The sequence below is a fragment of the Mus caroli genome, chromosome 4 (assembly GCF_900094665.2).
Source record: "Mus caroli chromosome 4, CAROLI_EIJ_v1.1, whole genome shotgun sequence".
In the NCBI taxonomy this organism is placed as follows: domain Eukaryota; kingdom Metazoa; phylum Chordata; class Mammalia; order Rodentia; family Muridae; genus Mus; species Mus caroli.
In genome coordinates this window covers 78,831,345-78,848,093 of record NC_034573.1, presented here as the reverse complement: position 1 = coordinate 78,848,093, position 16,749 = coordinate 78,831,345, and the positions used below count along the sequence as shown (strand labels likewise).

The following is a 16,749-nucleotide window of genomic DNA, read 5'->3' as shown; positions in this document are numbered from 1 at the left end:
AGCTCCGGGGTACTGGTTAGTTCATAAGCCAGATGAATAACTCTTCAACAACATCTCTTTAAAACTCTTAGAGATTTGTATGATTATTTTTTTCCTTTAAGAAATTAAGCTGTCAAAAGGTCATGTCCTGTACTTGTCATGTGTGGCACAATGATTTCCATAAAATATTTTTATTAACAGTTTTATACATTTATCTAATGGACTTCCATCATTTCAGTTGTCATTCTGTTTTCTCATTCATGCTCCCTTTCCTTTCTGAAAGAAATTGTCTTCACAGCATGTCCCCCTCCTAGTGTCATGTCATGACATGTGTGTGTGTGTGTTCGTTTGTGTCTGAGATCCACTGAGTTTAATTAGAGATTTGTTTTATTTTTCAATAGAGTGTGAATGGGAGGTTATTTACCCAAGTAAGGGCCACTGGTCAATGGTTATATCACTGAAGAAAATAGTATCTCCTCATTAACAACTGTTAACAGCCACTAGTCCTTCAAGGAGTAGTGGGGCTGCATAGGTCCCTCCCCCATCATGATAGAATGTTGATTGGCCCAGTCATGTTTCAGTCTCTTGGAGCTAGTCACAGCTATCATGAGTTCATGAATTGCCATGGCTGTATCCTGTCTACATATCTCAACATCCTCTGGCTCCTATAATCTCTCTACCCTCTCTTCCTCTATGCTCTCTGGGTCTTGGAAGGGGTGATACAGGTGCATCATTTAGAGCAAATATTTCTTCTCATTCTTCAGCTCACAACCTCTGAGACAAGTTTATTTTGCTGTAGTTATTTTTATGATTGTTTATGATGCGTTTCATTCATAAAAGCCCCCACTAGATTTACATTTCAGTTTGATGCTTGGATTGTATTTGCAATGCATTACTCAATGAGATTGAGAAAAATACCTTGCTTAAAAATTCTTACTGGGACTGGGACTATACTCAGTGGTTAAGAGTGCTTTCTGCTCTTCCAGAGGATCCAAGCTTGGCTCCCAGAATCCATATCAGAAGACTTTCATCAGAGGTCTTACCTGGCATGGCTTTCATCTGATGGCCTCTGAGGACATCTGCTCTCATACCACCTCACATACTTGAAATAATGTAAAAGAATGGACCAGGGAGAAGGCATAGCAGGCAAGATCACATTCTGCTCTACCAGAAGACCCCAGCTTGGTTCACAACACCCACATGGAGGTTCATAACTGTGCTGAACTCCAGGCTAGGGAGTTCAGCTCACTCTCTCACCTCTAGCAACAATGGGCACATAATATATAGATATACATATAGATAAAATATCCATACACATAAAAGAAGAGTTTGCTCTTTGTAGCCAGGATGATTGGTTAAAAATATGTCTGGAAGAAAAAAACTACCATAGAGGCATGGGTTTCCATAAGTAGGTTCACAACTCCATTTCTGTATATAAAGATGATGTATTTGCCACAGTCCCTCTGCCTAAGATACATCTTTTGTTGTTGAAGAAAAAAACAATATCTCAAAAATGTTTATACCTTGTTTCTGAAGGTGGTGGTAGTACATATTAGGCAAGGTCTCTATCACTGAGCTGCAAATTCTAGCCCTCACGTGAAACTTAATATGATGAATCTATATCATGTGAAATGATCTGTATCATGTGAAATGATCTATATACTTATTTCAGTGCTTCTGGGAGACGTATTTGAGTTCACATATTCCATACAACATTTAGGTTAGAAGACCCACAATATGAGAACATTCTTGAGTTCTTCAATATTTTACTTATCTCTTGGCAATTCAGTTATTGGTCTCTTATCATAGTTTTTCTCTAAACATATCTTATAGATATGGACTTCCACCATGCTTCTGGCTTATGCTAAGCAACTTTTCCTTACATTTTGGGGTTATTAAGAGTATTTAACACCAAGGACATTCATATGCTAAAGGATTAAATACAGTGATTTTCATGTATTTATTTAAAGAGACAGGCCGTTGATAATCTTTTCACTTTCCATATGGGAGAGTTGGTGACATTGTTGCTTTCTTTTATAACTGGCAAGCCTGCTGGAGCTGGTGCAGTAGATAAGAGCTCTGGATCTCTGTCCCCTCCAGCCCCAGAGCAGCAGTTTCAGAACTGACAGCCACAGCTTCTACACATTACCATTTAATTTCACCAATGTGAGTCTCTTCGGTGGGGGAAAGAGTGGTTTTCTGACAGTATATGTTTTTTTTTTTTTTTCATTGTGCTTTGGAGAGTAATTACGGTTGTTATACACATTTGGAAGCTTGTCTATGTGTTTTTTTTTTTTAAGAAGGAATTAAGACCATGCAAAATTATGTTTTTAAAATTCAAAATCAATTAAAAAATGTGACACTTAAAACCTTTCTGAGGGCTCAGTACATTAAACATGTACAATGTATGAAAATATGGAAAACATACAGCTTTCATTACCTAATTCTACAGCTGTCATTTATTCCACTTTGGTATTAATGTAATTGTTGTCCTGAACATAACTGTATACATTTCCTTTACGTTAAATTGGCACTCCAATTATAATCTACTTCAACTTGGATTAATCACACCAAGATGGCAATTCCATTACATGAAGAGTGAAATTTAATGGCTTAATTTTATATGGCTATAATTTCAATGGCTGAAAGTGTGTTTCACTGCTCTAGGGGTTTTTATTAAAATTAAGCATAATGCACCTTAATTAGAACATTCATGGAAAATACATATTATAAAATATGCATGATCATGGCCTATGAAATGCTTCTGCATAAGCATTTAATTCCACTTTCAGGTTTCATTGGAGCAGTATTGACTAATCAGAAAGAAGTATAATTATGGATGCAATGTGCTTTCATTTAGTTTCAACTTTGTTCTATTATTTAACATTAGTCACAATGCAATATTCCAGACAGATATGCCTTACACCAGATGGCAGAATCTAACATATAAGGAGAGCAGATTATTTACATAAAAATACACAGTTGGTTGGAAACATGTTTAACCATGCAGTACACATAAGGATTAACCAGGGCTGGTGACATGGCACTCTCCTATGTCTCAGACAGAGCTGTAGTCAGTGCAGAGCTAATGGCCCTGAGCTATTAGATCTGCCCAACTAGATCTAGCTGCGGGACTACATCCAGGAAGGAGAAGGAGAGGAATGTCTTCATCTATTTGGTTAGCATTGTGAACTTTAGCCACCATCTCTCCTCCAAAATTCTCCCACCTTTGGTTACTTTTAATTTTTTTACTGTAGTAACTTTAAGGTAAACCAGTACTTTAACTTAATTGTTCTCTTAAGTAAAAAGCATGGTATTGGATTATGTACCATTTTTTTTAGTTTTTTTTTTTTTTTAACTTCTGGGAAATCAAGTACTGTGGTATAATTGATTTACAAGTGACCATTGAATTACTGAGATTTCCTGAAACTCAGGAACACAATTTCTCATCCTCGAAAATCTTATCAGCTTTAGATCCAAGCAGGATAATTTGGAGAAAATTGCCTTTGAATATCTTCATTTATATCTCTAATAAAATTTATACTTTGGCTTGAATTTGAAAATTCTACGATATGCTATGTGTCTACTGTGGATTCTGAAGACTGGGTCACACCTTATACAGCCATATGTGTCCTAGTGTCTGCATGAAAGTAACTGAGAAAGGCTTCAAGCTATGCAATGACTTTGCCATCTGGAATGGATGGATCAGTAAAATATACTCCCTGTGCAATAACAGTGTAGCAGATATGCCTGCCAGTGTTATCTAGTGCAATCAATGTATATGAATCAACCCCTCAATGTTTTCTCTTCCTCTTCTGTGTTACTTTTCTGAAGTCTGGTAAATCTGTGCCTACTGGTCTAGATTTGATGATTTACAAACAGAACCCATATAGGTCCCTAAGTAACTGGGTAAGGACCACAACCTTTCCAATGATGGGGTGAAGTTATTACATGCCTTTTACCTTTCTGTATGTATTTACTTACTCCCAACATTTTATGAAAGCTCAGGGATAAGGAGGAGTGGAATGTTGCCCAGACTTTTCATATCAAATCAATCTGTTTGTCTTTCCATCCATCCATCCATCCATCCATCCATCCATCCATCCATCCATCATTGTACTGGGATTAAACCCAGAGCCTTGCATATGCCAGGCGAGCAAGTGCTCAACCACTGAGCTCCAACTCCAGTCTGTCTCACCACATTTTACATCATCAGCCTGGAATTTCTCATCCTTGGCTCCTTGCCAAAGGTAAAGAATTTAGAGAAGAAGGCAAGCACCTCATTTGTATCTCCCTGTCAGGTAAAACTGAAACATACTTGGGTTTATATAAGAAGAATGTGAGAAACTTGTAAATCTCATTTGGATGCAATCAACATTTTGACCAACATTTGACAACAGATCCATCTCTAACTGGGGATCCCAGGGGGTTCATATCCCTTTGGGACATAGATTGGAATCCAAAAAGCCACAACAGTGAGACCCCGCTAATTCCTTTCAGGGGATTTCACCATACAAAACTTACGAAGGCTCTTCAGACACTGCAGCTCCTTCCTCTAGCTCCTGGGCTTGCTTGAACCATGGCAGCTTGGCCTCTATTGGAAGTTTCTCTGGGAATAAGTACAGTGGGGAGGGAAGATTAGAAACTACACAAGTGTTCAGGAAGTTCTTCATTCTCAGTACTTGCTAGTTTTGCAGACTATGTAGAAGTCATGCTGGTAATTGCAAATAATTACTATTGGGGCAAATAGCTGTTTCTGAGGATGGTTGTATCAACAAGACTTGCCAGTGGATTTAAAAATTTCGTAACACTAGTGTCTATACACATGCTTCTCTCCTCTATGTTGAACTGCAAAGTCCTTTTATATGAAGCATGGATAAATATACAAAGAATCAACAAAGCTCCTTTGACACCTTTTAAACACAAAATATAATAGATGATATTGTGGTAATTTATAATTTTTTTTTGCTGTTTGGCTAAATGTGACCTTATGTTGCATTATGTCAAAATCAAACAAACTAGCATGTTGAAATTTGTAAACCATCATTTTAACATTCTGATTTATTCAATATTACTCCCAAGGTTCAGTGGCAAGGAAAGTTTGTATAACTGAAGGCCCATAAACCATGATTTGATGTGTTTTACCTATTCATCTAGCTTTGGGCAAACAACTCAAACAAGCTTCTTAAGTGCTTCCTGGGGAAAATGTGGAGGAGCAAAAGAACTAGGGAGGTTCTAACTGCTCCCATAGAACTAACTGCCAAGATTCTCATCTCTGACATATTTATTAAGGTCATTTATGGGCATGTTTGCCTTTATAGTAGGAGCCAATGAAGCTCTGTCACCATTTTATAACATATAATTGCAAAGATGAAAGAAATATGTCCACATATGCATGCACTGTGGAGTAATGGGGTATTTTAACAATGCTTACAGAGTCAAGATCACTACTTAGCTGTGAAAAATCCAGACTTCATTCTTGATTGTTAACTGTAGACTGAATTTTCTTCCCTCTAAAGCTGCTTGGTAAAGATAGAGCTAATAAGTCATAGGCTATTTTTAGTTGGGTCTTCACTACTTGCCTTCTATTTGCAGCCATCACTTGTAGCTAGAAATATAATAAGAAATGCATGCATGGCCCCTGGGTGTGGGATATCTGCACATGCATCATTGAATAACTAGGTCATTAAAGGAGTTAAAGGACAGACAGTGTCCAGCCTGGCACCAACAGTAGGCTTGTAATACTCCACTACTGTCTTGTACCCATGAGTGCCTGTGGCCATCTCATCTGATATTTAAAACCATTAATGATAGTCTACTTAAAGGTAATATCTAGAAAAAAAATCTAATATGTGTCATGGAGCAGGTCAAGAACTCTGAAATACAATGCCTCTTGTAATCCTCTCATGATCTTCATGTACATTCTAGTATTTTCCCCATCTTACAGATGAGTCAACTTAGACCTAGAGAGAAATTATTAAGAATAATCAGGATTTCTGATATGTCTTTTTGTTTTCCTTTTAGATTATTAAGGGCTCACAGTGCTACTCATTCCAATGATGAATACAATGTAGAGCTACCTCATGGCTGATTTTCAAAGAAATGTAATGTCTCAAAGAAGCGATGCAAAGAAAAAAATGGCAACTGTGCTATAAAAACATATCATAGAGAATCCTGAACATCCAAATGGTTTGTGATTCTGAGTTCTCCTGTTTCATTGGCACTCCAACAACACTAACACAGAAATCAGATCAATATTCACACTGATCTGAAAGACCCAGTATAATTATGCCTCTTGTTTAAGTAGATTTTTCTAAATTCTTTTTTTAAATGAAATCATTTATGACATCTAGGAAATTAAGATAAATGTCACAGTTCTATTTCTAATTACGATCTGCATTTCATTCTCATTTCATTTTAATTTTCAATACAGGAAGTAACAGGATTTTGCTTCTCACGTTTGAGGTCTGTGACTTCCCAGCATATATCAGGCTCAGTAAAGTAGAAATATTTGAATCCCTTGTTTTTAAAAGCAAAAAGTGTGGATAACAGATATACATATGCATGTATGTATATACACGTATATATATATATATATAAACATATATGGAACCTAGTTTTCCTTTATGAAGATGAATCTAACATTTTTAGTGGTGATTTTTCAGATAGTTTAACGATTTGGAAGACAAGTGTATACACATAGTTTTCTACATATGCTACTTCATAAAGGATGTAGTCATGGTCGTTTGACCTAGCAATCATCACGTTAAGTGAAATAACCCAGACTCAGAAAGACTAACACAATGCATGGTTTATTTTATAATCAGCACACAGACACATAGTCACACAGACACACCCCAAGACATACACATGACACTAAAAGGACAGACAAAGAGAGAGAGATACACGCACACACACACACATACAGTCACAGACACACAGAGAGATATAGACATACATACATACATACATACACACAGGACACTGAAACACAGAGGGATTATTTTAGCAGGGAAAATGGATCAGTTACAGGAACATGGAAGAGCTGCAGTAGGATAAGTCCAAGGTACAATGATATACATACACACACAAGTGAGTGCATATATATGAATATATATGAATAATACACATGAATAATATATATGAATTAAATAATGAAAACCATTATTTTTCATAAAAACTAAAAATATTGTAAAATAAAACAAAAGAGCATTTGAAAATATGAAAAGAAACAATCAAGTCTACTTAATATAGTCTAAGTTATAAGGAATCATTATTAAGAACATTTGGGATATTTTAAAATAATCCAAGGAGACTTGAGTCGCCTGAGTGTCCATTATCACTGAGGAAGGGGAAGGGTCCCTGTCTAGTTACCTCTGGGCTTGTAGCAGGGTGTGGGAATGATGCATTCTTCTTTTATGTGGGGCTTTGTTTTTGCACTGCAGCCTCCTGTGTGCATTCCTCGGTGGTCAATGCAGAGTACCACGCGGTATCTGAGGCCCTGGCCACAGGTCACTGTGCACTGGGAAGAGGTGGCAAGAGAGAGAGAGAGAAAGAGAGAGAAGACTCATAGGCAAAGCCCGATTTAAATACTTAACTTTCCACCTAAGACTTGTATATTTCTTAAAAAGTAACATTTTATTTTACACACACACACACACACACACACACTTCACCTCTATCTATCTCTATCCTCTGTATCTCTATTCTGATCCTCTGTATCTTTTCTGGTAGATTTAAGCTACCCTTTATCAGTTATTAGATCTTTGTTCTGTTTGGGTTTCAGAGGTGAAGTTAGTTGAAAATTAACTCATTCCTTTAGATTTTTAAGGATATGATTAATTAGTGATTAGTTAGTTGTACTATGTGCAAAGACTCAAATACAGTACCACAAAGGAAGCATAAAGTTATAGTATGCTCAAGTTCAATGACCCACACAACTTTATTCAGTTACTTTGTGCATATCTGTCCAAACTATGAGAAACAATTATTCCTACAAGGACACTTAGAGATGTTAAAATACCACCACAAGCTGCTTTATAATGCAGGATCAGCAATGCAACTGATTATATTGAAATGGAAAAAAAGTCATAGGAGCTGAGTCAAGAGACAGATGGAGAGAGCATCCCTGGCATCCCCCAGCCCTGGGAGGTCTGAATCTGTCCTGGCAGCCACAGTGCACAGTGTTTGTGATCATGTTTGTTATTGATTCTGTGGATAAGGACACAGCACTTTGCTTCCACATTTTTTTTTATCTCCTTCTCCATTTTTTTTTGTTTTGTTTTTACTATATAAGCAGGAAACCAAGAATAGTCCTGTGTGTGTGTGTGTGTGTGTGTGTGTGTGTGTATACAACACTGGGGACTGAACCTGAACCTGGGGCCTTAGACACACTAGGCAACTACTATACCATTGAGTCTTATCGCCATATCACTTTTTAACATTTTGTTTTTTATTTTGAGACAAGAGTTTACCTACACAGCCTAAGCAGGCCTTGGACTTGTAATCTTCTTGAATGACTCTCTTATGGCACTGGGATTACAGGCTTGAGCCACATACCCACCTAAGAATAAACTTTTGAGCTCAATTATAGCAATGATGGAAGCTAATGTACGTAGCAATTTTGGTTTCAATAATTGTACTTCATATCCATTTTTAACTATTGTGCTGTTCCATTCAATACTTTTTCTTCTTAGTCAATGTGTGCATAGTTACTTTTTTTTGTTGTTTTTACTTTTCACACCCCTTTTATATAAGACAAGTATAGTAAAAAATGAAGTCAACTGAGCTATCTTGTAGAGGCAACTCTTGCAGGCTAAGGACCATTCAACATCCCTAACTCTTAGAAGGAATTTGTTTCCCAAAAGGGAAGAAAAGAAGCCAGGCTAAAGTAAGTTGAAGGAAGAGTAACAAGAATTTGGTCATGTGGGATGGGGACATTCCTTCTCCAGGAACTAAGATGACAGGCTTTGAGACACCTCAGGTACAGAAGGCTGGTACTGCACAGGGCGCTCGGTGGCTCACGAGGCCGAGAGCTAAGAGTGGACTTACTCTCCTAAGGAACAAAGAAAGAGGGCACAGTTACCGGAGACCACTCCTGTGCCAGCCATTTAGGGCAGTCAAAAATGTTGCAGGGCTGCACGACTGGCATCTTTGGGGTGTACATGCATTTCCACTCTTCCACTGAAGTGACATGCCCCTGGATGTCCTCCTCCACACAGGAAACTGCCCGGCTCTGGATGCCCCCCCCACACGAGGAGGAGCACGCGGTCCACGGGGTGGCCTCCCACCTACAGAAGCAAGGGGAGTCATCAGGGCGGACATGCAAATTGCCAAACCTCCTTAGTGACCTGTCACACCAACCCCATGCCCTGGGTCAATCACTGGTTCTCCAGAGAACCAAAACTCTCTCTAGATTGGCTGAAATTTCATTAAGAGGGAAAGCTTCAACCTTGGCAAGAATGTTTCATAAACCTTGAATCTCTGCACAAATATAGGATCTGACAGTCTGGGGAGCAATCCAGAGGATGTCTGGACTGTCTATAACCTATCAACAGTGGAGGCTCCATCTGCAGTCCTCTTTCTGTGGTTTCTGTGTACATATATACTACGTATATATAACACACACATATACATATGTGTGCATGTACTTATATATGTATTAAAGTTTAATTATTTTTAACTAAATCTCAGCAAGTATTTCTGTGAAGACTAAAACAGAAATAAGGAACTAATATCATTTCTGGATATTTTTTTTTAATAGGAAAAACTCATACATGATCTCCCTACACAAAAGCACTTTCTCCTCTCTTCTTAAACTGTTGGCTCCAGGATTCCACACCCTCAGCACAAGCAGGGTGCTCAGACTGTGCATCTGCAAGTTGAGGAGCAGACTTCGTGTCAATAACAGTATTACTGTTTATCTGGGGACACACCCACAGATGTCCTCCAGCAAGGAACGCCTTGACTTGTAAACATGCTTGGTTTCAGTTGAAAAGCTATGGCAACTGAATGGAGAATTTAATCTATCTATCTATCTATCTATCTATCTATCTATCTATCTATCTATCTATCTATCTATCTTCCTTCCTTCCTTCCATTCTTCTTCCTTTCTTTTTTTCAGTTTTGTAGCAATTGGGACTAGATTTAGACACATGGAACTCGTGTACCCAGCATCACGGGGCTGAGTGAGCTATGCTCGTTTCTTACATGTACTTTCATAGTTAGAATGGCTATGGCAGCTTAAGAGATCTTAAAGAATCACAAGAGATCTAATTTTAATGAAAGAGAACCCAAACAACCCTGAGTTGACACACTTATTAGCTATATGTTAAAGTATCGCATAGGCAGCAGGCAGCGTGTGGAGGCTGTCATTATTCTGTAAGTTCTACATATGTTGTGGCCTTGATTGATTCCTCTTCTGAAGAAGCCAGAATAATCATGTGTGCCTCTCATGTTAGAGGAGTTTATACTATGTTTTGTTTGCACTGTTCAGGTTTAGGCGAGTGCCTTTGTCTCCACTGTCAACAGCGAGATTCAGTATTTCCTCCCAGAACGCACACAAAAAATGTTACTATGGGGAAGGCGGAGGTTTTTCTGACCCGTAGGAGATTGAATAAAAGTTATTTCAAGGGAATGAAGAGCCTTTGCAGAGTTCTCCTTGCAAAAGAATAAGACAGCTCTATTCTCCTCCAGGTAGATCTCTGCATGACTTCCTGCCAGAGGTGGAGAACAGGCTTCTTTCAGACTGAAGATGGCCCGAATACATAAATATATACTCATGCTCCATTTAATCTGACAGTGAAACAGCAATATTTTGATGGATATTTAATCATCTAGATGACTGGAATTCCATAAGGGAAAACATTTTCTAATTGGCACTCTAAGACCTTGAAATTGTGCCTCCTATGAAAGGGAGAGTGATTAATTTCTGTTCAACACTTGCTCTAACCATGAAGCTTCACTAATGATTGTGTGAGCTCTTTTCCCTCTCACTGATCCCAGCAAGATACATGAGGAGAACACGAGTTTGCAGATTCAGAGCATGACTTGAGCTTACAGATGCAGGTCGGTATGTGAAATAGTATCATATGACTCCCCACACAATAATGGGGGCTGTGGGGAGTTTTAAAGCACAATATATTTAGGTATGTTAAGGTCTAGCAAAAGATGAGAGATGGCATTCTTTTGTCAAGAGATATTAAAATGGTGACCAAGGTGAATATTATGAATAAAGAAAGATATATCCAAGAATCTTGTCCTAAAAGACTATTAAATGAATTGACATGCCATACATTTATACATCTTTGATTTTAATTGCCTTAAATCCACACTACATTTAGTTTACAGATTTTTCAAAATTAAAAAGTATGTAAAGAAAGAGACATGAGCTCACTGTTAATCAAGATTAAGTTCATCATGATATATTGTTACATTGAGATTTATGCTAAGTCTTGAAGGCAGAGGGCAAGAAAGAACAACCTAAAATGTATTAACTGTGCATTTTATTTATATTTATCTGAAATATAAGATTTAACTGTCTTAAATAGTGAAGTTTTCTGCCTCAATTATCAAGGTATTGCTCTTTGAGAACTATTTGAACTTTGTTTTTGTTAAATGAGACCCCATTTATAGAAGTAGTGGCCATTTACTAAAGCTTTGTCAGTGAAGCCGACTTTGTATCTTCAGAACTACTGGAAAACAGAAGTGTGAGGGGCAAGACATGCAGCCTGTTTGCTAACTGACTGGTCCTTTTCTGCAGAGATGCATAAACACATTAAATAAATAATCAGGACGTGGTGCACAAAACCAGCAAGTGGGATGGTGGGCATTTGAGGCAGCACTAAACTTTAGACACTTGAGGGAAGTTTTAGTCTATAAGAAGTCAAGACAATCATATGAAAGGTTTGCTTGCACAAGGGAAAAAAAAAGACAAATTATAGAAGATGACATGAATCTAGAACTTCCTGAGAGGACAAACATAAACTCAAGGTTGTTCACACTGACACCAAAATTTACCTTTGTTTTAAAATATATGGCTTTCCTCCATACAAACAAGGCACACACTCTAGGAATCTTGATTCTACAGACCCAGAAATGGAAATCAAGGGAGATCTTGGCTTAATTATATTTATATTTTTATTTCTTTCTGTCCATTATCAAGGAGAAGACTTCTGGAAAATGATACCTAAAGAGTATTCTGAGGTCTTTTTTACTGTCTTTATCAGTAGAGTTACAGCATAGCAGGAGCCAGGAACCAGTGAGAGAGTCATTTAGTGACACATTTTTCATCAATAGTATCTAGTGTCAATCAATGTCCCTTTGCACATAGCTACTAGACCAGACAGTCTCCTGTCAGTCACTGGCAAATTTTCACTGGACAACATTTAAATACCTGTCTATGCATTTATAAATGCATATTTGTGTGAACAAGAATGTTTACTTCTCTAGGTTGTGGGTGTGGTGGCTGAGCTAGGACTGAGAGACTGAGGTCTCACTGGAGAGTTGGATTAGCATCCAATTAGATTTTAATACATTATGAATTTAGAGACTATCAGTTAAATTTACTGAATTTTGCTGTTCAAAACACAGTTATTTTTCTGCATGTTTTAGTTTAAGCTTTAGCAAACTCCTATAGATTATGTTACCTGCTCCTGGTCTCATAGAAACCCAGGACTCTAAACAGCAGCTGATTCCTTGGGTGCCAAATTAGTAAAGAAAACAGCAAAGCCATTTAAAACTAATTCTAATTTCTGCTACCTGCAGAGCTATTTCCGATATGGCTAGCAATACAACTGGCAACTATTTATTAGATTTTCTCAGCAACTCCAGTTTTCTCACAAATATAAAGACAAAAATGTCCTTTTGAAACATTTGGATACTCCTTTTTCTAGTCTTTAAAATATACTTTAACAAAAACAATGCAGCAATTAATCTTTATGTATTTAACAACTTTACTCTGTAAAATGTTCTGAACAATAAGACTATGAAATATCCTTTAGATAATTATAATTTTTTCCAAAATATAAAAGGGCACATGAAGCCCCTTTGAGAAAAACCCCATTGTCTGGAATTTTATACTCATGGTGCTGTGATTACACTTTAGACGGTGTTTGTTTAAGTTCGCAATGGCTCTGTAGTGACCAGGCTTCTACCAAAAGGAGCTAGAGAGGGAGTTAAAAGGGGAGTGCAGGAAAGACACAGCAGAAGCAGACATACTGCAGCTAATTAGAGTGAGTTACTGTGTCCACTCCAATGAAATATCGTTCTATAGAATGGTTTCTGAATGACAAGCTTAGAGTCTGAGCAGGTCAGGATTACTCAAGAGGAGAGCTCAGAGTGGATCTGCAAAATCTACCATCTTCCATCTTACTTATAGAAAAACACAGAAACTAGGGCTCTACATTTTTACATAGACACACTAAAGCATCAGGCGACTGATGTGCTAATTCTAACATCAGGATGATCGAGTTACGTACCGAGGAAGGGGATGGTAGAGGTCATAAGGCATGATCTGCTTGTATCCGTCACTGTTAGGAACAATAATGCCAACCCTCTGAGTAGAAGGTACACACAATAAAATAAACACTAAATGATTACATCATATACATTTTTATACAATTGCAAAACAACATACATAAATCATCTCTGGAAACAACACTGAAACAGTTCGATATTTATGCTAGCATATGTTGTAGGCTGGGGAAAGGTCTTTGAAGACACTATTTTCTATAATTAGTCCTCTGATCCAAAAAGGAAATACCACTAGAAAGGGAGATGGTGAGAACCCTTGGCACCTCATCATTAGCTATGGCACAATAAGCTTATAAATGTTCTTTAATCCCCCAAATTACCCATCCTATGAGGTCATTATTATTATCATCATTATTAATGTTACTTCCAGATGCCCATGGAGCAATTACAGTTACTGTCTCACTTTTGATGAAAGAGAAAGCTATGTAAGCAGGAGGTTATGGACCACAGAACTGACAAGACTGTAACATACATCAGCAAATAGGCTTCTACTTCTGGCAGATCTAAAGGTTTACTAAGACCTGGAGAGTAGCCACTTGGATGTTTCATAAAGGGGAGGGAGGAACTACCAAATGTTTTAAGCAATGCTTAGCAAGAGCAAACTCCCTACCAAAATGAAGTGATGCAACTGCTCACAAAAAAGTGCCTTTGTGTTTTATAAAGATTATATAGTATTAATGGCTTTACTATGATACTTGTGACTCTTGTGGCTGCCATTAATACTTTGAGAAACCTGTGAGGTTCAGAGGCCAAGTAATGGCTAAAGAGCCACAAGGAAGTATGTTGATTATATGCTGTGGGCTGAAGGATGCACAGGAAAGGAAAGCATGGGCTGTGTTGAAGATCTTCAGGTCTCTAGTGTACTACGTTTCCAAATTTCTTGATTTCAACTAATAGGTCCCATTGATAAGACTGGGTCCTTGCTGAAGACTGCTCCCCCTGGATGGTGAAAAATGTCTTATTACTTGAAGAAGAGGGCTAGGGCAGCCAAGCCTCCATCAAGAATGGGATATGAAGAGTGTTCAGTGTAGATGAAGAACACGGAAGGGCACAAACAAAAGATGGTTTATTTCCATATGACAAGTGCTAGGGAGCCCCTCTCTTGAACATTAAAGAGATCTGTATATTCTGTTTGTATTTCTGGGATGCCTGTGTATATATCTACACATCTATATAATAATTAACATATTTTCAGCATAGTTACACTTATCTCTAAATAAATAGCTTTTCATTTTGACCCCATCATTTGACATGGGATGATTTATACTTTTAGAAATATAGCTACCAAATCTAAGCTTTTGAGAAGAAAGATTGGGTTGGGCTTAGTATGGATCAGATAGCAAAAAACCCTCCAAACCAAAAAACAAACAAAACAAACAAAAAAAGCACTGACTGAAGATCATGGAAAGGAAGAAAGAAAAAGAGGACTTACTGGAAGGCCCTAAAACCCTGACTAAAATAGGAGATGCATGAAAGTATTTAGATATGATTCAGAGACAAGAGAGACAAGGTTGTGAAGACAGATTCCCTAGGGTGAAGTGTTTAGTTGCTTAATTACTTTATGGAGGGGAATTTTCTGTGTTTATTTATTTGACATACTAAATTCATTTTCTGATAAAATTTTCATGGTATGTAAATGAGTAAGCACATCTGTGTGCATTTGCCTCACAATGCTCATGAGAGTGGTGTGCTGTGGGCACGCTCAGAATTGCATGCATCTTTAACACAACAATGAAAGGATTACCATATTAATGCTGCTTTGTCCTTGCTTTTGGAATTAAATATCTCATTCTTTTCTACCTCTTGATAAAAGCTTACTCCTGTTTTTGTTTTTGTTTTTTTTTGTTAGAAACACTTTTGCCTTTTAAATATTTTTTTGCATCTAATAATCAAGACAATTTTTCATTTAAAATGACAATATTTCAAAGAATGCCAATGTCTCGAAAGTCTTTCAAAGCTTTGGATATATACTACTATTTAATAGAAGCAAATTAGGCTATAAATCAAATAGTCTGAAGTTAGGTTTTACCTAGCCCTTGTATCTATTCATTTCTATATCAATTTCTAAGTGCAGAAACGCATACCATTGCCTTGTCCTCTGGAAAAATTTATGGCTATAATTTGTCATCTTCAATATGAGAACGAGCTGTTGCAGGTCTCTGTCAACTGATTTATCAGCTGATGATATTTGAAATGGAGACAGTAACATTGAACAAGACAGAGTTGAACTGGAGAGAGGGGATAGATGGGGGAGCACAGTGCTGCCAGGATGTTGGATTCTGCTTTGGGCTGACTTAGAAGTCATGTTTGTGTTTGAACAAGAAGCTTTAAACCTGGTTCCAGCAAAACTATAGGTCTGTTTGTCTTTCTGTGGCATGGGTCATGGTGAAGACTTGAAATGACTCCATGGCACCTGTGAAAACAGAACTATAGCCAAACAATGGTGCTCTGTCCAGCCTCCAAAGGCATCTTCCTGAGCCTCGGCTCTGCTCCCTCCTGGAGCTCTGGCCACAGCCCTGATGTTTGCCTGCACTGTGATGGAGGGGAAGGTAATCTTGCCTAAGATGCTCCGCTCATTTCTTACCTTTAAGACACATTGTATCTGTTCTCAGATAAAGAGAACATCATGAAGGATGCTGGAACGGGAAGCTATTAAGGGACTTGATGAGAGTCCCCCCAGGTTTGAGTGTAATGTGAATGCGTTTGTGCACTTACATTTATTTATGCCCCTCCATATGTGGACAGGAGGGAGGGAGTCAACATGATTTACAAAATTATCACAAAGGAAAAATAGAAGAGCAAACTACTCATTCTCCATAGCTCCAATAACCCTGACCACCTGTGTATTTTCACAGCGGTAGCGACACTGCTTCATCTAAAACTTGCTGTAAGGGCTGTTGAGAACAGAAGCCGAGGACAAGGAAGTGAGAGTCCCTTCCCACCTAATCTACCCAAAGCACACAATTTTCTCAACTGTCTGATGCTGTCGTGTCATGACAAGTTCTTATAATGAAATATTACACAGAACACAAACTTATAAAACACTCTGAGCCATTTTTAATAATACAGTACCTGAAAAAATAAGTATAAGATAGAATATATCATTAAACCAACAACATTAGACAATTTATATATACACATTTCATCTACAATATCATTTTCAACTTGTATATATGAGTTCCCAGGTATACACATATACACATATAAGGACACTTGTGTCTATACATATATATGTAT

General features: G+C 37.7%; 1 protein-coding gene across 3 annotated transcripts in view; it reads right to left on the bottom strand.

The window, feature by feature from the left end:
- Adamtsl1 (ADAMTS like 1) overlaps positions 1-16,749 on the bottom strand; it is an 883,891-nt gene that overhangs the window by 166,569 nt on the left and 700,573 nt on the right. For 2 of the 3 annotated variants that reach the window (XM_029476025.1, XM_029476026.1), the window contains 4 exons: positions 13,458-13,508; positions 9,065-9,269; positions 7,354-7,501; positions 4,504-4,588 (listed from right to left, as the gene is read on the bottom strand). In XM_029476025.1, coding sequence (XP_029331885.1) covers positions 4,504-4,588; positions 7,354-7,501; positions 9,065-9,269; positions 13,458-13,508 — 489 coding nt within the window. The remainder of the gene's footprint in view (positions 1-4,503; positions 4,589-7,353; positions 7,502-9,064; positions 9,270-13,457; positions 13,509-16,749) is intronic. The other variant, XM_021160015.2, reaches the window with a different exon arrangement.